General features: G+C 47.7%; 1 protein-coding gene across 4 annotated transcripts in view; it reads left to right on the top strand.

The window, feature by feature from the left end:
• The window catches only part of Fam53b (family with sequence similarity 53 member B), a 101902-nt gene that overhangs the window by 15526 nt on the left and 61960 nt on the right, over positions 1-24416 (top strand). For all 4 annotated transcript variants that reach the window (XM_029547534.1, XM_029547537.1, XM_029547540.1 and 1 more), the window contains exon 2: positions 18968-19226. In XM_029547534.1, coding sequence (XP_029403394.1) covers positions 19149-19226 — 78 coding nt within the window. In that variant the 5' untranslated portion in view covers positions 18968-19148. The remainder of the gene's footprint in view (positions 1-18967; positions 19227-24416) is intronic.

Below are 24416 nucleotides of genomic sequence, written 5' to 3'. Positions count from 1 at the left end.
TTCATTTGGCCCAATGATGATTTACCAATGTTTGGACTTCTGGCTGCCCCAACTCCCTGCTTTAAAAAAAGAAAAGAATTATTTTGTTTTGGGTTCAGGTGTCTGATGCCAGTGGAGCTGGAGTTCCAGGGAGTTGTCAGCTACTTGCCATCAGTGCTGGGAACTGAACTCAGGCCCTCTCTAGTAGTAGTATTCTCTCTTAACTGCTCATCATCTCTCCTGCTCCATCCTTTGATTTTTAAATAGTTTCTCTTAAAATTTTTACTTATTATTATTATTATTATTATTAATAATATTATTATTATGTGTGAGTGTGTATGCTATGGAGCACATGTAGAAGTCAGAGCAAAATGTTATGGAGTTGGTTCTCTACACTTAAATTTTTTTTAAAAAATTATTTATTATATGTATGGGCATTTTACTTTTGTGTTTGTCTGTGCACCACACATGTACAATGCCTGTGGAAGCCAAAGAGAACATCTAATTCCCAGGAACTGGAGTTACAGTTGTAAGCCACCATGTAGGTGCTGGGAATTGAACCCAGGTACTATGGAAGAGTAGACAGCACTCTTAATCATTGAGTGCTCTACCACCTTTTGTCCTACCTTTATGTGGATTCTGGGGATCAAACTCAAACACCTTTACCCACTGACCCTTCTCACAGCCCCTACCCACCACCCTGTTTTTAGACTGGCTGGCCATGTAGCCCAGACCTCCCTCCAATTTGTTATGCAGTCAGAGTTGGTCTTGAATTCTTAGTCTTCTGCCTATACCTACCAGTTGCTACAATTACAAGCATGTGCCACCATGCCTTGCTAATATTTTAATTGCTTGACAAGATTTAAACATCATAAGATTTCACAGAGTATAATGTAGCATTTTGGTTTCTATTAATAAGCTGGGAGATTCTTGTTATTACCTGGGGCCTCTCCCTCAAAGCTGCACAGCATTTATGTGTATCTGAAGCACTTTGCTGTTGATAGGCATATCATCTGAACACAGTGTTATTCCTTCCCTGTGCAGTTTTCTCCTCATCTCTTCCCTGTGCAGCCTCAGAAAGCATTTGCGTTTTCTGGAGTGGTCAAGACATTCAGAAGACAGATTCAAAGCTTCTCTCACCAGGTTATTTGCTGCAGTGTTAGCAGTGGTAAATGGCGGTGGGTAGTAGAAACACCCTGCAGATTGTTCTTTTCGTTGTTCAAGGTCTTTGGCAACATAATCCTAACTTCTCTATCTGTAAGGAAACTCTCAAGTGATCAGGAGCTTGGAGATCATATGCTCCCACAATAACTGTTAATGGAAGTCCACACATGTTCTCTACATCCCAAGGGTCAGTCTTAACCTAGGACCCATCAGCTCTGTGGTGTCTCTGGGTCACTTCATGAGACCAACCCAGGGATTCTTTTGTCCCTTCCCCTCATAAAGTCCCTCAAGGTGCTTTACCCCATTTAATCTTCTCAGTCTGAGAAGTGCCTTCACAGTTTTCAGACACTGCACGATTCCTTCTAAAATAAGGATGCTGTCTTTAACATCTCTTGACAGACTGTCTAGCTGCCACGTATAAAGTAGATAATTTCTGCTGGTGGTGAAGGAGAACTGCCGAGGACAAACTAAATGCGCCTTGCAGATTCTTCTAGTTTGTGTTTTTTTGGCAGAGGTTCAGTGAAACTCATGGAAGGAAAGAGTGCAGGTGGCAATTAAGAATGAAGCAGTCAAGCTGGGTGTGGTGGTGCACACCTTTAATCCCAGCACTCGGGAGGCAGAGGCAGGCAGATTTCTGAGTTCGAGGCCAGCTTGGTCTACAAAGTGAGTGCCAGGACAGCCAGGGCTATACAGAGAAACCCTGTCTCGGGGGGGNGGAAAAAAAAAAAAAAGAATGAAGCAGTCCTTGAGTTGCTGGCACATACATTTGGGCCCAGCACCAAGCAGGCAGAGGCAGGCAGATCTGAGTTCAAGTCCAGCCTGATTCATAGATGGAGTTCTAGGACAGCCAGAGCTACACACACACAAAAAACTTTGGTGACTTGCAAAACCAAAAAAAAAAAAAAAAAAAAAAGGTGGGGAGGGGAAGGCTCTTTGGAATGAGAGATGGCTCAGGGTTAAGAGCACTCTTCTAGAGGAGTTGGGGGCATCTGATGCCCATTGCCAACCTCCTTGGGCTCTGTGTGCACTTAATGCACAGACATTGATGTAAGCAAAATACACAAATATACAAGATTTTTATAAAAATTTTTTTTAAAAGAATGGTGTTTTTCTCTCTGCGTTCTCCCACAAATCTGATAGCAGTTAGTCTTATGTCACCCGGCTCTGTTATTTCCTCCTCTGGCCACAGATCCTTTGCAAATTCTTTTTTGTCTTGTTCGGGCCTCTCAGTGTCATCCTCGGTTTGCAGCTGAATTAAGAGATGTGTGGCATATGTCACATTGCCTCTTATGTCCCCAGGTTTTCGGCAGAAATTTGTTGTTCTCATCTGTGCCCACTTTGCACAATCCTAAGTTTCAGGGTTGACCCTGTCCCTTGTTTTGTTAGGCCAAGCCTCTGGAGTCAGGGTTGAAAGACCTGACAATGCCAGGGGTCCCTGAGTGCATTGTGGAGACAGTTGGGAACATTTTCCTTCAGGTGCTGGTCCAGAGAAATGCTGGGTGGGCTGTGGGATTCCTGCCCTCTTGGCCTCTTGTCTTTTTACAAGAGATGCAACCTTTATGGGTCCTGGTCTTCTCTTCTGCAAATCGCCATCCCTGTTGCTTGGGTTCTGGGACCGAATCTACTTAAACGGTGACTGCTGGCCACCTCCGAGAGTTTCTGATACCTTTTGGTCCTCCCTAAGGACTTGTTTATAATGAACTTTGAGGTGATGCTGCTATTTCTGCTGTTGAAGCAGCTGTCAAAGTATGTGCTTAACTCAAGCGTGTAGGCTAACGTAACTATGGGTTCTCACCTGCCTTGTGAGGTAGTTCTCTCTATGTGCATCACCCTCTGCCCATCTCTATCCCCTCATTTTCTTTATCTGGACCTTGGATGCCAAAGAGATGACTGTAGTGCCTTTGAGTTTGAAGCCTTGGTTTCTCAAGAACAGTCTATTTTACCTATTCTCTCTAAGAAAGACTGTGGTTGAATGACTGACAGAACCATCCAACGTTGACTTTGTTCTCTGAAATGTTCAAGATTCCCCACAACAGCTGTCAGTCTGTGTTGGAACTTTATTGTCCCAAGTGGCCTGAACTCAGGGACCCTGTGTAGGGGTGGGATTCTTTTACCTGAGCTTCTAGAAGTAAAGGACCCCTATACTGGCTGAAGAGTGGAGGTCTAGAGCCAAGAAGGTATGTGTTGAGACCGTGCAGTGCAGCCAGTGCTTGCACTGAAGGTGGCTGTGGAGACTTCCTGCTTGCTGAGACTGACAGCTAAAAGCCAAATGGAGTAAGTCTGAAACCATTGCTACCCTGTGTACACTGAAAAGGATGGACTAGCTGGCAGGCAGCAGGGAGTCACTTTATGTTCTTGTCAGTTAAAAAATAATAATTTGTGTGTGGGGTGGCGCACACATCCCACAGCATGCTTGTGGAAGTTTGAGAACAACTTTACAGAGTTGGTTCTCTCCTTCCTCCTTATGTGAGTTCTAGGAACTGAACTCTGGTCACCATTCTCGTGTAGTGAGTGCTTTTACTCACTGAGCCAGCTCATTCAGTTTTGCTTTATAAAGGAGTCCCTTTCTTCCTTCCTTCCTCCCTCCCTTCATCCTTCCTTCCATCCTTTCCTTCCTTCCTCCCTTCCTTCCTCCCCTCCTCCTTCCTTCCTTCTTTGCTGTCCTGCTCCTTAAGAGCTGGAAAGATACTAGGTTAGTCACAGTTGGAACAACTCCCCTTTTCTGTCCCAAGGCCCTGTCCTCTGCTTCCCGCTCCCAGCAGCTGTGTCACATTGGCCCTTGTGCTTTCACAGCTATAAGAACACGTGGGGAGCTCGTGGCTTGAGCACACATTTATGACTGTGGTGTTTGAGACCATCGTGATGTTCTCATATGGGGCTCTGTGTGGCCATTCTCTTCCCCAGGGGAGAGCACAATTGTCATATTGTCTGTGGTGTAATGGGTGAGACATGTGGGTCAGCACGGGATTGCTGTGCTGGAAGATGGGAATAGCTGTTTTGCAGCTTTTGAGTCCTTATGTGGCTATTGTATGGAAGGAGGAGTTTTGGAGACACTCTTAGGATCCTCTTGGTCACCTGACTTTGTTCAGTTGCACCACAACCTTGAAGCTCAGGTCATTTGTCTGGAAGTCTACGGAAGAAGCCTGCTGGGGTCTGGTGGGCAGACTGCAAATTAGGGCAGAACAAAGTAATGAGAGTGGGTGGAACCCTGGCCACACTGTGAAACAGACACCTCTCTGGGCCTCATGAGGAATGCCTTGCCTGCCTAGAGCTAAGAGAGCCCTCAACTCCCAGCTTCCCTGCAGCTTGCTGGATGGAGTGTCAGACATGTTACTTGGTGGCTTCCTCTTAGAACACTTTGAGCCCAACACTGACTGTTGAACTCCTATCCATCTGTAGATCCCAACACTCACATCACCTTCTCCAGGAAATCCCAGCCCTTTACCTCTCTCCTAGGGATTATTGGTTCATCCCTCTGTGCCAGCACTCATCCTGCGGCATCTATTACGCCTGTAGGCCACGACTGAGAAATAAAATAAGTAGGAAAAACCATGGCTTCCACTGAGGAAGTGGAGTCCAAGTGGGTATATCAGATCATGGTCAATTGTCCTGTGTGACCATTAGGTCCTCCAGCACAGTCAGCCCAGTGAGGGTTGGAGTTGAGACAGGACTCTGATGCCAGGATGAAATAATGAAGGAGGAGACATAGGGAGGGTGTATGCAGGATCTGCCTGTGCAGTTGGAGTCGTCCAGATCGAAGTAGCACCTGAGTGCTTGAGTCCATGAGTTAGAGTGGAGCTCCTACAGAGCACTCTGTCCGGCCCAAGGCTAGCCTGCACACTCTGCCTTACCTCTGCTCTGGCTTTAGTCAGCATTTTCTAAAAGCTGAACATACAGGAAATAGCTTTGGGGCAGGTCTCTGTGCTCGAGGGTTGCCTATGACTAGGTGTGAGCAGACCTTTGGCTCTAGAAGACCCAGACTGTTGTGTAGGGGGGCATTGTTTAGTTAGCCAGTAGGCATTCTGACCTGCTCTTCTGCTGTGGTGTCAGGGCTTCAAGCTCTGTCTTCTGAGGAGGTTTAAGGTTTTGAGTTAGTGTTAATAACACTATTAGATAACATGGAAACCTCCACAAGCAAGAGACGTCTCAGCACTTTTTGGCAGCAAAGCTGAGACTTGACATGACGTGGTAAGTGTGGTGTTCACCATTTCTAAAAACACAAAACCAAATCAGGTTGTGCCCTGTATGTAACCCAGGGGGCCCTCCAGCTCCTAGTGTTCCTCCTGTTGCCATTTCCCAAGGGCTCAGATTTGCAGGCAGACCTCACCACGCCTGGCCTCGTTTCTTTTCAGCAGACATCTTCCAAGTAGCCCTGCCTGCCAGCTACTGTGGTTGGGACTGACCTAAGGTAGGTTTGTGCCCTCTAGAAGCTTACAGGTAACTTTGTTTGAAGCCCAGAGTGATACAGAGTGTGAGGGCCTGTCTTAGGGTAGAAGGGGCTTCCTAGAGTTGGAGGAGTAAGCTTGAAGGTGGTTAGTTTGGAGTCAAAGAGGGAGGAGGGTGATCAAGCCCCAGCCAGACAGTGAGTAGAGGTCTCAAGGCACGAAACAATAAAGAATATTTAGGGGCTGTAGGAGCTTCCTGTGTTTTAAGTGTCAGCAGCGTGTGTGTATGGCACCAGCTCAGCTCTGAAAAGCAGTCTGGACCCCCAACCATGCCCATTTTCTTGTTAACCTGGCAGAACTAGTCCATGCATGTGCAAGCCATTCTGTAAAGCTGGTAAGCTTCTGTATTCTTTTTATACATGTGGGTATGGGTGTGCATGTGTGCGTGTGTATGAAGTCTAGGGGTAGGCATAGACTGCCTCTAATCACCTTATGCTTTTTGGGTTATTTTTAGACTGTCATTGAATCTAGAGCTCACAGACTGGCTGGCCAGTGAGACCCAAGCTTTGCTTTTTTCTATACCCCTTCCCTGACCCTGCGCTAAAGTATACTTAGCACATACTGCAGCACCTTCATTTTTACATAGGTATTAGGGTTCTAAATTCAGGTCCTCATGCTTGCATGCTAAACACTTTACTGACTAAACCATCTCCATGGCCCTTATATTTTATTTATATTAGCTTCTAAAAATGTTCTGTAGTTTAGCATAGATCAATACACAAAAGGGCATTCCTTGGTGAGTGTCCTGCCCCTGGATCCCCATTTGTCCTCCCTGTGGACAGCTGATGTTAGTTTAGTTCTTTTATATCCTTTGAGACTCCTGTCCATTAGTACAGTATCCAGTACTCCCCAGTGGGAGCTGCTGTACCCTTTCTTCTATTTCCCTCCTTTTGACTTGGTACTGTCTGAAAGGTGTTCTGTTGAGACAGTCATACCCTCATAGCCCTCCACTTATTCATGCTGCTCCCTCTGTTAGATGGTCAGGGTACTTCCCAGTCTGGCAGTGCCACATGGCCTATGTACTTTGTCTGTAGGATGGATGGATAAGCTCAAGGCTCCTGTGGTTCACAGGGGCATTGGGAAGAGCAGCAGCAGCGTGGGACTAAGACACTGGCGAATTGTTCCCATGCATCTCAGCGTGGATCTGCTCCTCTCTGTGGCAGTTGGGCTCCGCCGAATTTTAGAGGAAGCAGTTTTGTTACTTAGCTGCCTTTGTGATTTCTCTGCAGAGGGGCCCAAGCCCCTGTGTGGGCTCTCAGAGAATGAGGCTTATCCAGGGGTGTGGTCAGTATTGCTCAAAGACTTCTGTACTGACTCTCTGACCCTTGGGCCACACCCAGTAGCAGGCATGACCAGGCCAGCCAGGCTGAAGCAGCCTGGCTCTACCAGCCCTGCCCAGTGGGACCTCAAGTAGGCAGATGCTCCTTCTGGGCACTTGATAGGTTTGTGCCACGTGAACATCACAGCTGTAGTGCCTGTTTGCCAGTTTGTTAATAAGTCAAGTGTACGAGGGCCTGCTCAGGCAGAGGACGTGTAAGGGCGTGGGAGGGAGCCATCCGGGAAGGCTTTGTAATCTTTATAGCACTGTGGTGCAAGGTTAGGACCTCACAGAGTCCAGGTTTGCTACATTATTTGTTATTAAGCATGGACTTTCTCTTTTTAAAATTATTTGACTTGTGTGTTTGTGTGGGGTGTGTGTGTAGTGTGTGTATGTGTGTGTATAAATGTGTGGTGTTTGGTGTGTGGTATGTATGTGTATGTGTGTATATATGTGTGTGATGTGTAGTATGTGTGTGTGATGTGTATATGTGTGTGTGTATCTATGTGTGTGTGTATGCATGTGTGTGTGTGATGTGTGTGTGTGTGTTTTTCCAGAGGTCAACCTTGGGTGGTGTTACTCAGCAGTCATCCACTTTGTTTTTTGAGATGGGGGTCCCTCCTTGAGCCCTGGAGCTCACTGGTTTGACTAACGTGGGCAGTGAGTCCTGAGAATCCACCTCGAGACTGAGATTACAAGTGCACACCACTGTGTGCAGATGCTATAACCAGATGTTGGGAATCAAACTCCAGCCCCCACCTTGTTTTGGAGAAAGCTTCTTCCTCTGGGACCTGGAGCTTGCCATTTAAGCTGGACTGGCTGGCCAGTGAGCCCTAGGGATCTGGTGTTCCTGCCTCACCAGAGATGAGATTTCAGACCTGTTACCACCACAGCTTTCTGGGTTCTTGTTCTAAGGGCTCGTCTCAGGTCTGCTTGCCCTTCTGGTAGGCATTTACTGCTGGAGCATGTCCTCAGCCCCTCAGGTGTGCGCTTTCCCTCTCGGTGATTTCATTTACTCACCCATCAATCATCACCGATTCCCACTTCCTGGAGCAGAGAATGTGGTTCTGGATGGCTGCATCTTCTACCTTACCACAGTCCCAGCACACCCAAAATACTTGCTCAGTAAGCTTGGTTGAATCAACTGATGCACTTACTGATCAGATAGATTTTCCATGACCTCCATATACTATTTACTAAGCATGGATTTTGTGCCCAAGTGCCAGGTTCTCATCTGACCTTATCTATTAAATTTCATCTGTTCTCATTTCATTCGTGGTTAACTGTGATATCATTATTTAAATGATTTATTATTTGTATGCAGACATTGTGAACCTACTTGAGTTTTTATTCACTGTGGGTATGCAAGAGCCCTTGGAGACCTGAGCAAGGTTATCAGATTCCTTGGACCTGGAGTTAAAGGTTATGAGCCACTATGTGGGTCCTAGAAACCAAACTTGGGTCTTCTGCAAGAGTGGTAAATGCTCCTAACCATTGAGCCATCTCTCCAACCCCTGTGGTTATTTTTAAGTCTGAGAGCGTGAAGCACCTCCCTAGCCTGGCTCATGATTCAGGCTGGCAGTGTTGGTGGTTTGTGGAGCTGTCCTCTTCCATATGGCTACATGTCTGAGCTATTTACTTGGTTTGGGAGGTGCGTGGAGGTGGAGTGTTCAGAGCCTGCAGTGAGCCTTGCTGTTGACGCAGTGAGTGGGCTTCCTGAGAGCAAGGACATCTGCACTCAAACCTGGTTCTGATGGTGCCGCTGAGGGATGAGGGCAACAGCGTGATGAGTATAGGGGCAGCCTGCGGCCTTGACTGTTTGTCAAACACTGTAGGGTATATTTTGGACAAACTGTAGAACAAATTTCTGTTTCTTTGGGGGCATAGGTTATTTTTGATGAGGAAGATGGTGTATTCATCTTTGGGAATTGGGTTAACTCTTTCAGGGACCATTGAATCTCTGGAGATGTGCAGAGATTGGTTTGAGGCTTTTAAGAGGCTAGCTCGCTTCCCAAGATGCCTTGCTTCTAGCCTGGGTGATTGGTGGCTAGGCTGTTTCCCCTTTAGCCAGCCACAGATTCCACCCCCAGGTCTATACACTCATCCTTTACAGGTGACTTGGTGTAGAAGAATGTGGAGAAGTTGCTAATGAGATACTTGCCCTTTCTTCTGACTCCACATCCTGTCAAACATAGAAAGGAAATCCCAGTGAGCAGCTGCTCCTCCAAATTTCTCCTGTTAATTCCATGGCCTATTCAGTAGAATAAATACCTGGATTGAGCTTAGAGTTAAGAATTAGTGAAGCCTTTAGTGGGAGTCTCTGCTCTATCTAAAAGTGCTAGAGTCCAGTGATATTTTTGGTCTATCTGCTGACCGATGGTTGCTCTCGTACATAGAGGTTCCTCTTGCTGTGATGCTGCAGCCAATGCTGGAGTGGGCTTCCTGGAGCTGATCCTGCCCTTTGGAACCCTCCCCATCCTGAGGACCAGATAGATGGTTCTGGGAGTATGACCCAAGAAGGCTGGTACTTTAGTGGTTCTTGTCTGTCATAGACAGACCTGCTGAGCAGCTCTGAGCCCCTCAGATGTTGTTTTGGCAGCTGATGGTGTTCTTGAACTTGAAGTTGCAGTGATGTAGGATAGAGGAGAAAAGGCAGAAAGCTCAAGTGTGATTGGTCACTCTGATTAATTTCTGTACCAACTCTGCAAAATAGATTGGGTCTGACACCACCTGATCAGGAAGGAGAAGTCTTGAAGTCTGTACTGAGGTCAGGATGTGCTTTCTGTGTGGGCGGCGGATGGGAAAGCTTCATGTCTATTGTGGCTCCTCCAGAGCTCAGAGGTCTGTTCCCAGTATTACCTCCAGTGTATCACACACAAAATAAGTGTGATCCTGGTTTGGATGAGAATGTTGGCTCCATTCACCTCACTGCCTCTGTGATAAAGATCACTCCTATCTTGGCAGTGCCCTAAGTGACAGTGGTTAAGAGGCTGCTCAGTGCTTCAGCCTTGGGTCTGCTACAAGCATAGGGGAAGTCATGCTTTGCCTTGTTTGGCTGATCACTGAAGCCATACTGTTAGGAAAGCTGCGGTGTACCCTGGGCTGAGGTAGGTTGGCCTACAAAAGGGAAAGAACATTTCTACAGAAGGGCCCTATACCTCATAAGCATTTCCTGAGCTGAGGAGATGGCTGAGTGGGTAACTACTTGCCATGCAAGTGTGAGGAACTGAGTTTAGATCTCTAAAACTACTTAAAGCCAGTGCTATAGTGCGCATCATTGACCCCAGGGCTCCCAAGATAAGATGGGAGAATCCCTGGAAGCTTAGGTCCAGCCAGCTTGGAGTATACAGTTAGGAACAGTAGGTGATCCTGTCTGAAACCAAGAGGCATATAAACACAGACACTCAAAGTTGCCACCTGACCCCACACACAGGTCATGACATGCATGTACCTGGATTGTCACACATTAATGTACATACACACATATGTACACAGGCTGGCTTGTTGTTGCTGTTGTTAAGTTTTGTAAGGGAAGAGAAGGAAACTCTTTTCCTGGCAAGTGTCAGAACAGGCCAATGGCTAATTTGTTCTTTTCTCAAGAAACTTATAATTCAGAAGGCTCTTGCCTTCACCAAAATATGCTAATGTGTGTATGCCACATTTTGGGCCCTGTGGCAGCCAATGAGGATCTGGCTTTTGCTATTGCTCTGTTTCCTGAGGCTTGAACATTGTCTACCAGATGTGAGTGGTACTAGGATGTGAAACTGAACATATCCCAGTGTAGTGATGGTTCTGGGACTAGTGTGGGATCCCCATGTGCATATAACAGGTAAGGAAACCATGGCTCAGAGAGGCATAGAGCCATGTAGTGGCTTGGATTTCTGAGAGAGCTAGTCTGACCCAACCACCCATGTGTCAGGTGAGGGTGACTAGGCTTAAAGGGAAATGACTGGGCAGATAAGGCGGTGCCGGTCAGTGAGCGGCATTGCTAGGGCCAGAGTCCACACTTCCATCGCACCCTCACAGTCCACATTGCCTCTTTTCTGAATGCCTCCATTTTTAGTTTTGTCTTTAATTTTTTTTAACCCCTCACCTTTTTTGTAAATCATGGATTGATTACATTTGGTATAATAGCAATAGGTCTGACTGATGAGCAGGTAGGTCATGATTGTCTTAGGCTAAGTGGCTTAACATTGCTGTAGCTTATCCCTAGGGCCCTGCCCTATCACAGTCCTGTTCAGCCCATTCTGCTCTTCATCCTGGCTTGGAGGAGAAGATGCTGTGTAGCTTCATGCTGTCAGTAAGTACTAGTTCCCCTGTGGCCTGTTCCCGTTTCCTTCCTTTTGAGATGGCTTCACACACTCCAGGCTGCAACAAGTTCTCTCACGTGGCAAGTGGTGAGAACTGGAGGAGTGCACATAGGAACCCGTCCATCTCGTTGTTATTTCTCATTGATGAACAAGCGCCTGGCAGGCCACGAGTACTGTTGGCCTCAGTATCAAGACACAGCATGGGCCCTCTTGTACCCGTGTGCAGATTTGTTCTGCTCTCCATCACAGGACATCTGTGTCTTGGAATAATGTCATTCCCTTCCCTCTCGAAATGTTTGCTTAAGAAGAACAGAAAATCCCTGTGATAGTGAGCCAGTGATTGGAATGCCTTAGAAAACTTAATTTACTATTGTGTTTTGTTTCCTCCCCTCTGTTAAGAGGGGGAGGGGGAAGCAAAGGCCAGGCCCCTTTCTAGCTGTGCACTGTAACTTCCAGGCCTTCCTCAAATATGAGATTCCAGTGGACTTTGATTACCTGAAATTCTGGCCCAGGAAGCATGTATTCATCCTATGACTGAAGAGAACAGCTTTTATGACACGCCTCATTCTGAGGCAGGCACAGGGTTTGGGGAGGCAGCCTTCTTCATTTACAAATGTCAGGGTGCTTTGCAGTTACAGGAAGGAAATACCCCTCATCCCTTGAGTGCCCGCATCAGCAGTGCAGTGACAGCAGTCTTTATTTTTAGCCAGTTAGTAAGGACTTAGTAAGTGTCTGCTCTCTGACATGTACTAAGGGTTTTGGTAGATCTAGGGGTATTTCCGTGCTCCCACCAGACAGGACGTTATTTCCTAACCTTACACCTGAGACCACTAGAACACAGTTTTTATGCATTACCTTGTGTATTAGCAAAGTAGTACACGCAGTCCAGGGCCACATAGTTTACCTTGGACTGATCTTGTAAGTACAGCTAGCTGTAAGACTTTCCAGCTTTCCGATGTTGATCCTCATCCTTGATTAGCAGATAGACATTGATGAGGCTCCCACTGTGTGCCTCAGTACTGAGTTTGAGAATGCCTGAAGCAGGGCCACACCTAAGTTGCACAAATTACACATGAACTTTGAGAGAAGAGTAGAGTGTACTGTGGTAGGCATGCAATGGGAGACATAGGCCCAGGGGGCACTGGGAAGGTGGATGAGTACAGATTCTGGCTGGAGTAGTGTAACTCCCTCCATGCCTGGGACATGTGACCTTCTGTATGCACTTAGCTGAGCTATGCAGATAAAGATGAAAAGTGATGGCTTTGTATCCCTCTTTCACCTTCAAGACAGCCCTCATCTGTCCATTCCTGCTGCCTGTAGTGTGGTCTGTGCTGCTGTGCTAACCTGTATTCTAGAGGAATGGTGCTTGCCCTAGATTGCTTAAGAAGAGCTGCCTTCAAGAATATGCACCATTTCCAAGTTAAAGCAGTGTGTGTGTTTTTGTGCATGTAAACATGTGTGCATGTGCACACAGGTAGGTGTAGGTGTGTATGTAGCTGTGCACATGTCTGCGTGAGTGCATGTGTGTGTACATGCATTCATGCATATGTATTCTAAGACAGGGTCCCTCTAATTAGCCAGAACTTGTCAAGCAGGCTAGGCTAGCCAGTGTAGTGTGCCTGAGGGGATCCTCTTGCCTCTGCTTCCCTAGTGCTGGGATTATGTGCAAAGCTATGGGGTTTTTGTTTTTTTGTTTTTGTTTTTTTTTTCTTCTTTGCTTCCTTTCTTTATTTCTTTCTTTTTCAAGTAAGTCCTAGAAATTTAACTCAATTCTTCATGTTTGCAAGGGAAGCACTTTACTGACTGAGCCATTTCCATAGAGTCTAGTAGATGTGACAGCCTTTGGAGTTCAGGCAGCTATAAATTGAAGCTTTGTGTTTAGTAGATCTAAATTGAAGCTTGTCAAATAGGTAAGCTTCAGGTTTAGTGAGAGACCCTGTCTGAAAAAATAATTGTGCACATACACCACACACCGTACACACACACACACACACACACACACACACACACACACACAGGTAGCTTCTTGTGGATACTGATTCCATTGTGGGGTTTTCTTAAATCAGCATTGGTACTGAGCATATCCTTAATGTTAAATTCTGACTACAGAGGTTTGTGTTTGTCTCTTTTCTTCCTGTCTTTCCTAATCAATCTTTCATGAGTGCTGAGGAGCTTGGGCTAAGTTGAAGTGTGTACAGTGGTGGGGCTGCACATTCTCAGGACCTTCCTCAGGCGGAAACTGCAGTAGCTTTCTTGGTCTGGAAGGTAGCACTCTGGATGAAGTCTCTAAGCAGCTTTTCATGCTCATCCTTCAGACATAGGTGGCTTAGTGACAGCCTCCTAAGGAAGGACACCCCGCGGGCGGGTGCAACTCCGTTCTCTGGGCAGCCGAGCTGGGAGCAGGCCTGCAGGACCCAGTTGCCTCAGCGCTGCTCATGTTTCTGACTTGTAGAATCTGATAGAAGACCGTGCGATCATGGAGACAGGCACTCCCCCGGATGTTCATAAATGTGTTCCTGGATCCTGTCTCCAGAAGACTTGTCATGAAAGTTTCAGTGTGCATAAGACCTTCACAAAGACCGTATGGTCTTGCCGTCTCCTCCTGCTTCCTTTGCTTAATGAGAGGGGAAGTGGAACGCTAAGACACTGTCAGGAAAATCAGTGTCTGTGACCAAGTCCTCGCTTAGGTTCCAGTCAGGGTTCTGCCTTTAAGACACTGCGATACTGCTGCCTGTACACCCACCCAGACTGAATAAAGATGTTAAAAGGAGGAAAAGAAAGGTTCAGTTGTCCTGGCAATTTCTAGTGTGGTCAGTTTCTTTTAAAGGATTAACCTTTCAAAGTGGATGATGGATACCTTCCCTCAGTGAACTCTTGCAGTATTAAGATTCATGGGGAATTGTGTAGTTTGCAGAGCTTCCGTGTGTTAATTCATTTAGCATGCACTCCTGCCACAGATATTCCATGTGTGCTCAGCACCATTCTCTGGGAGCCAAGTGCCTGGTCTACAAGTGCTATCGCATGGCTACTTTCAAGAGTGTAAGCCCACGAATCTCACTGAAGTATATAGGAGAAAAGTGAGAGAATTTCCTGTTAGGAAGGACTTGTGTGAAAGAGCAAAGCCATTCCTGTCCCTGTAGTATCAGAGAGAGGCCCAAGCTAGGTGTGGTAGTCCACACCACAGCTATAGTCCCAGAACTCAGAGGACTGAAGTAGGAGTATTGACATTAGTTTGAGGCCAGCCTGGGCTACAAAATGAGTTTCAGGCCACCCTGGTCTATGGGATAAGACCCTGTACCAAACAGAGGGGCAGAGAAGAAAGCATGAGTGTGCTAGGGAGGGAAACAGCCAGGAGTAGGCCTGGAGTTGAGTGTTGGCCTTGCCCTGCTTGCACTGTGGTACTGGCAGGTGTTTGGGCTTGGGTTCTTCTGGCCTTGAAGTGTGAGTAGTTCGAGCTTGTAAGACTGAAGCCCAACCTCAGAAACAGGAAATAGATATGGAATAGTGGAGGTAGGAATACTTCCGTGGTCCCTAGTGTGTCTTGTGTTGTTTTTTTCTGACACATCTTCCAAACTCCTGACAACTGCTATTCTTCAAGTCTATAATTGTATCATTTCAACCGTTTGTTACAAACGGTATCATATAGCAATTTAACCCTAGGGGAGTCACTTTTTTAAGCCCAGAATAATTCTTTGGGAGCTTGTGGCCTGTGAGACTAGTTCCTCCTTTTCTGCTGAGTGGTATTCCCTAGAATGGATGGGCCACTGTTTAACCATTCACCACTGAAGGACATTTGGAGGGTTTCCTGATTTGACTGTTAGGAATAAGTAAGGCATTTGTGGCAGGCTTTGAGGTGACCATGTTTGATTTTCCAGGATAAATGCTGAGGAATGTGATCTGTTGCTGGGCTGTGTAGTAGTTGCCTGAGTGGGTTTCTGAAGGGCACGTGTGGGATGGACAGATGGGCACCTGTGGGAAGTTACAAGCGTAGAAGCTGATCCACCAGGGATCCGATCCCAGCTTTTGGACTCAGTGCTGGTGAGCTTCTTCATGTGGCTATGGAATGGGAAAACATGAGCCTACTTTACAGCTAATGTGTGTAGAACAGCGTTTACTGGCATAGAAGGTGATTGTATGAGTTTATTTTATTTTGGGGCGGTGTTAGTTTCAGACAGGGGATGATGTATTTGAAGCTGGTCTTGGGCTACTAGTCCTTCTGCCCTCACCTCTCAAATTCTGGGATTATAGGCGTGAGCTATAATGCCTGACTTACTAGTTCGTTTTCTGCTGCTATGATAAAATAACTGAAGCTGGATAACTTTATAAAGAATAGACTTTATTAAGAGGGAAGGTTTCATGGCATGGCTGAAGAATTGTCTCAGCTCTGAAGGGTTGGAGGCAAATGATATCACATTATGTGGAAAGGAAGAGAACGTAAGGTGAGACAGGAGTGGCCAGGCGTGGCCAGGCACGTGCTTCGTGCTTTTATAATGTGCCCCTGCCCTATGCCCCCTTAACATGGCTACACTGGGAACTGGCGAATCCTTACAGACAGACCACAGTAGTGCTCAGTAGATAGAAGCTGTTCTAAGTGAGGTTACAGAGAAAACCAGCTGGGACAAGCAGCAGCCTCAAAGAAGACAGCTTCAAAGACAGCTAGGCTTCGGTTGTGTCACCCACCCTCCTGGAATCACCTAGTGCTTTCCCTTTCTCTCTGGAAAGAGGTCTTCTTACACTGGTCTAGGTCACTGGACAGGTACCAGCATTCCCTGATGGGGTTCTTTGCGCCTGTGTTACTGGTCAAAAGAATCCTAGGCAACTTAGCCTCTTCAGGTCCATATATACCCAGACTTGAAGAAGCTGCTGTGATTTAGCCTAATTCCAGAAGTGTGTGCTGAGCTCAACTTGTTCAAGGGATTGTGCTGAGGCATGTAAAGGGCAAAGACTCTTCCAGCTGATTCCAGAAGCAGGCTCTAGCCACAGCTCCTGGGAGCCACCATGTTGCAGAATAAAGTGTGCATTCAGCATGGCTCTCAGACCTCAGGGTCTTTCCAGCTCTCTGTCCTGTGAATGGCTGCCAGAGTGCATACCATTCCCCACATTGTGTTCTGATTGCTTCATTACAACCATTTTAAAGGCCACACAGCCTTTAGCCATACAACTCTATTGTAGTTTATTTAACCAGTCCCCTGTGAGTGGGCAGCCAGGTTGTTCCTGCCCTGGGCTCCTGTGCAAGGGAGGCTTTAATACTCCTCCTACACACACACACACACACACACACACACACACACACACACACACACACACAGAGCCTTCCCTCTGCTCTCAGCTTGTATATAATGTTGCCTCTTTTCAGAGCTGTGAGGGCAGGAGTGAGGCCACACTCCTTTCTTCTCCAGACCTTTGGCCATTTACTGACCACTTGCTCGGGTACACAGGTGCTTACAGTGCTCCACCCCAAGTGCTGCCTCTGCCAACTCCCCTTTGTAGGGGCTAAAGTGGGGTTGGAGCTGGTAAGAGTAGGGATGCCCATTTTGCAGCTTTGTGCAGAGCTGTGACTGAAAGGGCTGTCAAGTTTCCATGGCAACAGATCTCCATAGCATTGCTTTTACTGGCCTCCCAGTTTCACCAGAGGGATGGACCCTGATACAGCCAGGCCCCTGCTGATGGAATTTAAGTCAACTGGAAAGGATGACTGGATGTCCATCCCTGGAAAGAGGGTTGGGACTCCCAGGCTCCTCCATGAAACTAATGGTAGTAGCTACTGTCAATGATTACTCAGGTGAACTGGGCACAGAGCAAAAGGCTTGACCTCTGCTTTCCAAGGATACAATAACCTTAAGGGCAGCTAGAGTTATTTCTTATTTATCAGGAGGGAAACTGAGCCCCACAGAGAAATCAATATATTTCAAGAGTGAAGATTCCAACCCAGATATGTTGATCTGAGTTTGTGACCACCAAGCCTACCAGTCACCTCAGAGAAGGAAATGCTGAGTTTACCTCCCAGGCCTTGTGCCAATGGCTGCCTGCCCTAGAACTGAATTGAGGTTCACACCCAGAAGGTGATGGCTGCCCTCAGGCCTCCCCTGCTGAGGCAGCACAAAGGGCCCTTTTGAAGGGCAAGTCCAGGGGCACCCCTCCTGGCCTGCTCCTGATCCAAGCGTGCAGGGGGCCAGCGGGCACTTCTGGCCCTGCTGTTGAGCCAGAACTAGGCGGAATGGTTTGACATTCTTTCCTTAAACACATCACACTTGGTTGGGACACAGCTTGTAGACTGATGTGGTACTGAAGCATGAAGCAGGTCTCCTAGTGCCACTGGGGACTCTTGACAACCCTGGGCCTCCTTTCCTGAACAGCCAAGCTTTATGAATGCATTGACTACCCTCGTCCCCATCCCTGATTTTGCACTTTGGACGAACCTTATTAGAGGAAGTTAGAAGGTCATTTTCCTGTGCTTACCAGCTGGCCTATAATAGCAGATTCAGTAGCACCCACTGTAAAGTCTAATTGAAGTAAACAGGAAAATACGGTTTACAAGCTGGATGAGAAGTAAATACCAGGGTGCCGTTTACTTTTACACAGCAGCTTCTAAAACATTTTCTTGTGCCGAACATTCCGTTTTAATTACAGATTAGGAGCTGCTTTTCTTTTTCTTTATTGCTATTATTACCATTATTTTTTAGGTTTTGATGGTAACCTTCCAATCCTTATATCCGTGTAACTTTCCTGTGAAGGTCAAACCACAGACTGGTGGGGATGGGGAATTAAGATGAGAGAAGTCACCTTGTAAGGAATGGCTTTTCAGACCTGCCCAGAAGCCAGTGCAGGTTCTTGCTTTGCTTGGTGGGACATAATGAACAAGGAGGCTGCCTGATGTTCTTTGGCGAGTGATAGTACTGAGGAGGTCTGGGCAGCAGCTCATAGATCACTTGGTTTGGACCACTCTGGGGAAAGGGACAAAACTACAACTGTTAGGGATGAGGCACATGTCTTTAAATAGACCTTCCTGATTTGTCTGTAGCAGTTTTAAGAAGATAGATGAGGGGGGCTGGTGAGATGGCTCAGCAGGTAAGAGCACCCGACTACTCTTCCAAAGGTGCAGAGTTCAAATCCCAGCAACCACATGGTGGCTCACAACCATCTTTAACAAGATCTGAGTCCCTCTTCTGGAGTGTCTGAAGACAGCTACAGTGTACTTACATATAATAAATAAATCTTTAAAAAAAAAAAAGAAGGTAGATGAGGTAAGCCAGTGGCCAGCTCTGGATCCTCTGCCCCCTTTGATATTGGGTGTGGGGATGAGGAATATTGATCCTTAGCCAGTCTAAAATTGTCCTAATGTGAGCTTGATGTGCCTGTAAAGCCAGCCCAGCCAGTGATAAGATGCTGTATTGCCAGGAACCACATATTGCTAGCACCTCAGAACCTGTGGTCTTGAAGATGTCTCATGGATCCAAATTTGTTGCTGTGTCTGGCGGAGCATTGGCTATATTAGATGCCTAAGGCTAGCTGGTGTGTGTGTGTGTGTGTGTGTGTGTGTGTGTGAGAGAGAGAGAGAGAGAGAGAGAGAGAGAGAGAGAGAGAGAGAGAGAGAGAGAGAGAGAGATCTAAGAAAGTGCTTCTTGGCCTTTGTGACCTCCCAGACTGCACTTCCCTTAGTAGGGATATGGTTCCATCCCTGTGGGGTTCTCTGCATTACACCTGAGGCTTTCCTAGTCCTGAGCCCGTTGCTTGTCTTTTTGTCTTTCCAGGTTGTTGACTACTTTTGGCCATACCCAGAGGGCCTTGTCACCAGTCTGAGCAACTGATGGGGAGCTGTTTCTAATGACATCACTCTCCGGGATGCCCAGGTATCACTGTTAATCAAGTCTTCCCACCCGAAGATGGCCTGTGCCCAACCTGGGATGCAGCCCAGTTCCTGAGGTCCTTACCATGGTGATGATCCTAAGTAGAAGCCTCATCAACCAGGGAGCTGACTCTGGAGCACACAGGACCTTCATCCCTGAACTGGTGAGGACCTCAGGCGCTGCAATTCCTTCTTCTTTGTGGTGTGGTGTGCAGGGAGGGCTTGTGGTGTGGCTGTGGATGGGCATCTGGGCCTAACAACTTGGAAGTAAGCAGAGCTCTGTGAGAGGGTCTAGGCTGGGACTATGTGCAAAGGAACAGAGTATAGATTTGAACTCAGGGAGACAATAGCTGGATCCAGGTTAGAGCCACTTTGATGGGGGAGGAAGGTCACACCAGAGGCGGCTCAGCATAGCCCAGCACTCTGTTCACCTCCACCTAAAGAGAGAGGTGGCGTCCAGGATGGGGGTGCCAGAGGATGAGCCAAGCAAGATAAGGCTGTCTAAAGGGCAATGCAGCTTGAGAGTCACCACCTGAGGGTCGAGAGTGGTAGATTAGGAAGAAAGGAAGCACAGTTTGGCAGTAAGGTGGCAGGCTACAGCTGCCCTCTGGCTTGTCTGGCTCCTGTCTTGTCACCTACCCTCCTAGAATCACCCATTTGTGTGCCCTCTACCAGGTGGTAATGGGCTTCACACTCAGCCCTTTGGTGGGCTTCCTTTCCTTTTCTCATGCTGGCAAATACCACCTTGTGACAGCTGAAACCCCTTCCCCAGGGAGTTTGGTGAAGTACTTGGGACCTGCATGTGTTCTGTAGGCTTTCACAAGTGCGTGTCCCATGGACTGGCATAGGCCAGCAGAGTTGAGGAACCAGTGTAACTTGGAGCTGAGCCTTGCCCTGTTTGTGTAGAGTAGCTCCCAGTCTAGAGGTAGGATCTACCAAGCATGCATACAGTGGCCCTTTAAGGGCCATTAATGCCAATTCATAGCTAATACCCTGTTGATATCCAGGTATGCTGAGGAGGAGGGCTGGTCTATAGGCATATCAGAACCTCACAGAACTGAGGTGCTGGGTGTGGCCTCAGAGGCTGAAAAGAAGTGGCTCAGCAACCACTGGGCCCAATATGACTTTCCAAACATATATTTGAGAGCTGAGACCTGCAGCAGGGCAGTGACTGCCTCAGCGCCCACTTCTTCACCTCATTCCCACCCATCAGCCCCCACTGCTTGGCCTGTGTATAGGCCTCCTTCCTTAGGCTGGTATTGAACACTTATCTCTTAGCTGTTCTCTGCCCCAGCACTGTAGGCACAGGGAGAGAGAAGCAGCTAAGGTTCATCTGGTTGAGGACACCTGGGTCATCCTAGCAGGAGTGGAGCCACTTCAGCCATTGTACCTTCCTTCTAATTCACATATAATGTGTATCTGCAAGTTGGTCACTTCCCACTGTTATCCCCACCCTCACCCACCAGCCACCCACATCCTAATCTGTTGGCCTCTCACATAGAGATTATTGTGGTAACTGGGCCTCTCCTGGCTCTTAAAACCTGTTTTTCACCCAGCAGCCATGTGGAGTACCAGTCAAGTCTGTCCGTCAGAGCCTTCCACTGGCTTCCTGCCTGAGTACTGTAACTTTCTGCTTATTCCACTCAGCCAATACTGGCCTCTGGCACAGAGATGCCAACCTTAGGACCTTTGGATTTCTTCCATAGCCTAGAACTCTTCCCTTAACACGACTCTGTCCTCCTTCCTTTCTTGTGTGGCCACTCTCCCTCAAATTCAGTCCTGTCCACACTCAGACTGTCTGCCCTTTTTCCACCCAAGATTTCCCTCTGTAGCTCATACCACTTTCTAACAGGTTGCCTATGGGTCTTGGGTATCGAGTGATTCCTCATGCTGGGGTGGACACTTAATGAAAGCCAGGCATTTGCCTTTCTCTCCTGGAACCATGACTATTGCATAATAGTTGTTCAGTTAGAGTGAGTGAGTGCACACGTTCCCATTGCCACAGCTTCTGACCTTGTTGTTCTGGTCCCTCTGTTTAATTTGTAGCCGAGGGATCGCACATATGCGTCATGCTTGTCTTGCCTTTTTTGTTAGTATTAACTGGTTTTCTGGTGGAGGATCTGTAGATAGTGCGTGAATGGTCTTGGGCAGAGGGGCTGCCCAGAGCCCCCGGGCTGTGCTTCTGAAGGTTGAGCTGTGGTATTTGCCTCCACAGCACCTCTGTGCTTGTCTAGTATCAAGGTAGGACTGGGCTGGGGCTGGCCACAGAGCTGGTTCCCAGTACCAGGGCCCAAGGTCATGGAAGGAGCCCTTCCTGAGCCCTACCTTGATGAACAAGGCCTTGTGCCTTCCCTAGGGGAGGAGCCTTGCCTTCCTAGAACAGAAGGGCGGGGCTTATTCATCCCTCCCTCCCTCAGGGCTCACAGCCTGCACTCACTCGCAGGCAGACAAGTTCCAACCTCTGCTGCCCTTCCAGGGAGCAGCCTTCTTGCCTCTGCTCTTTGCTGTTGGCCTATGTAGGCCCAGAACCATCTGTCTCCTTCTCCCCTCTGTTCCAGATGGCAGGTCAGTGGTGAGCTCGCTCGCTCTCTCTCTCTCTCGCTCTCTCTCTCTCTCTCTCTCTCTCTCTCTCTCTTCTCTCTCTCTCTCTCTCTTTTCTTGTCTGTGAGTTTGTTGACATCTTACATACTGACTGCTGCAATATAAGAGGAAGTACAGTGTGGCCACAGAAGGTGTGGAGAGTGCCATGGAGGGTGCTCAGGCAAGAGCAAAGGTGTATCCACCTCTGTCCCTTAAATAGGCAGGAGCTGTGACTCAGAGAACTCAGGATGGGAGTCCATGGACTATCCAGGACCTTTTGGCAGTGGCGGAGCCTCTGAAGGTTGCGGGTACCTCAGGGAGAGGAGTTGTGTGTGTGTGTGTGTGCCTGAAGAAAGATCCAAATAGTGTCAGTCTAGTGATAAGCTCCCTGAGGCAGAGCCGGAGGTCAACCAGTCCTCACTGTGAGCAGCAGGGGAAGTTGCTGGGGTCCACAAAGCACACAAGTTGCCACCGGTTAACACAGAAAAGATGAGAAACAGTTTCTTCTGTTTTCTAATTAGACCAAAAGGATAACAGAAGTAGAGGTTAAGATTTCAAAAAGGAACAGGATTCTAGGGAAGCTGGGAGCCTCTGGGATAATCGAAGCAGCCTCTGGGGTGTGGTGGTGTGGCGTTGGCCCCTCCTTGTCACAGAGGGAAGGAAGAGACACCCTAGGTGGAAGGTTCCCTAGACCCTTCAACCATGGAGGACCCCCAGCCACTGCCCTGAGTCCAGGTGAGGAAGGGCACCTGAGACCTGTGGTGGCCTCTGCCCTTTCATGGTCTTCACGCTCTCATTCTCTTTTTAAGAACTAGTGCTGTATACCTGTGATCACAGTACCTGGGAGGTGGAGGCAGGAGGATCAGAAGTTCAAGGCCAGCTTTGGCTGTATAGCTAGTTAGGGACCAGCCTGGACAACATGAGACCCTGTCTCAAAACAAAACAGCAAACCTCAAATTCTGGTGACAAAGGTAGACTGTCCTTACTCTCAAGGGAGGTGCAGGAGCAAGGACAAGTGCTTAGCGTGCTCCCTCTGGGCACAGGAGCCCACTCCTCTGGGACTGATTGGTATGGGAATAGGCCATGGTCATAGCCCTGGTGTGGCTTACACACTAGGTAGCCATGACCATGTCTGGTCCTCTTTCCCTGGTCTGCCTGGTTGCTTTCCTCTGTCAGAGGACTCTTCCTTCTCATGTTCTAACATTAGCCACCATCACTGGAAAGCAGCCCAGACGTTTGACACTGCAGCACTGAACTCCCCCAGCTCCTGCCATTCGCCTCCATGCAGGCTAAAAGCCTGTCGTGGTTTCCAGAGTAACCACCTCCTTAGGCCAGTCCAACTTTATCTCCCAGCCTACTCTAAATCCTGGAGACCAGAGAAGACAGGCTAGTGGCTTCTCTGGGCAGAGGACAGTATATATAGGTATAGACTGCATACTGTCCTGAAACCATGCACAGTCTGTTGCAGAAAAGGCACTGCCTTCTGCACTACCACATTAGAGTGCCCATTCTGATATTGGTAGCCACATTAGGCTTTGTGTCCCACTATCTAGGTACAGGGAATCTTCAGATTCCTTGTTAGGCCAACTTGACACTTTGACCTCAACTGCTCCAAACCGGGGTCTTTGGCTGACTACAGAGTAGCTGAAGTCTGGTGTCTTTCATCTTGGGTAGATATATGTGCCATAGGGACTTTTGTGCCTGGGGAGACCCTTAGCTTTGTAGCTGGGGCTACCTTGGCATCTCTGAGTTCTGTCTCCATTGCACTGTTCCCTTCTGCCTCTCTTCATCTTTTCAGCCCCAAATTCCTCTCTTCTTTCTGCTGCTTTGTCTTACTGAGTTCTGTTTGAGAGGTAAGCATGATAAAATGCTTAGTCTTGGTATGTGGTATGAGCATCTCCCCTTCACACTGTGGCTCTCTGTGTACTGTGTCAGCGAAGGGGAAAGTGGCTCAGTTGTTTTAGGCAGCAACCTTTGAAGAGAGTTGTGAGAACCATGAGCAAGGCCTGGCATTTCTGTGTGTGCTAGCTTCTCCTTTGGAGCCTTAGTTAGGTCTTTAGAGAGGTCCAGGCCTTCTTCAGTCAGACAGAGGTCCCTGAAGCCTCAATTTGATTTCCAGCTATTGTCTCTCCTACCAGGACCTGACTCCAGAGGCTTCCCTTGTGACAGGAATCTTCTCACTGAGACTGAACCTTGGTGGGTTCAGACACAAAAAGGGAGCCGTGCAAAAAGGAAGCATGTTCTCGCTTCTGTCCCTGCAGATCTTAGCGTGCAGTTGAGCTCACTCTTTTGCAGATTCCAGAAGTCTCGAGAGGTCTCACAGCCAGAGTCCCTTTGGCTTGGCACAGTGATCTGCTTATCCCCTCTTCCCACTCTGGGAATAGAAGATTTGAGGAGTAAGAAGCCTGGCTTTAGGAATGGCATGTGCCAGTGGGAATTTTATTGTATTATTGGTAGATTGGAAACAGGAAGGCTTGTGTCAGCTTGGATCCAGAAACTCCTGGATGCCATTTTGCCCAAAGTGAAATCCTTAGGCAAACCTGCCAGGAGTCAGCATGTGCTGAGCCCTTAGACCCAGGAGGCTGTCTAGGATGAGATGTTCTAGTAGCTTCACTTCTAAGTAAGGCTTAGAAAGCAAGACAGGACTGGGATCCTAACATGGGATCCAGCATGAAGCCAATCTTCTTCTTCTTCTTCTTCTTCTTCTTCTTCTTCTTCTTCTTCTTCTTCTTCTTCTTCTTCTTCTTCTTCTTCTTCTTCTTCTTCTTCTTCTT

Source organism: Mus pahari, chromosome 1 (genome assembly GCF_900095145.1).
Source record: "Mus pahari chromosome 1, PAHARI_EIJ_v1.1, whole genome shotgun sequence".
Lineage (NCBI taxonomy): Eukaryota > Metazoa > Chordata > Mammalia > Rodentia > Muridae > Mus > Mus pahari.
Note: the sequence above shows the minus strand (reverse complement) of the source record. Positions and strands in the feature narration are given on the sequence as shown.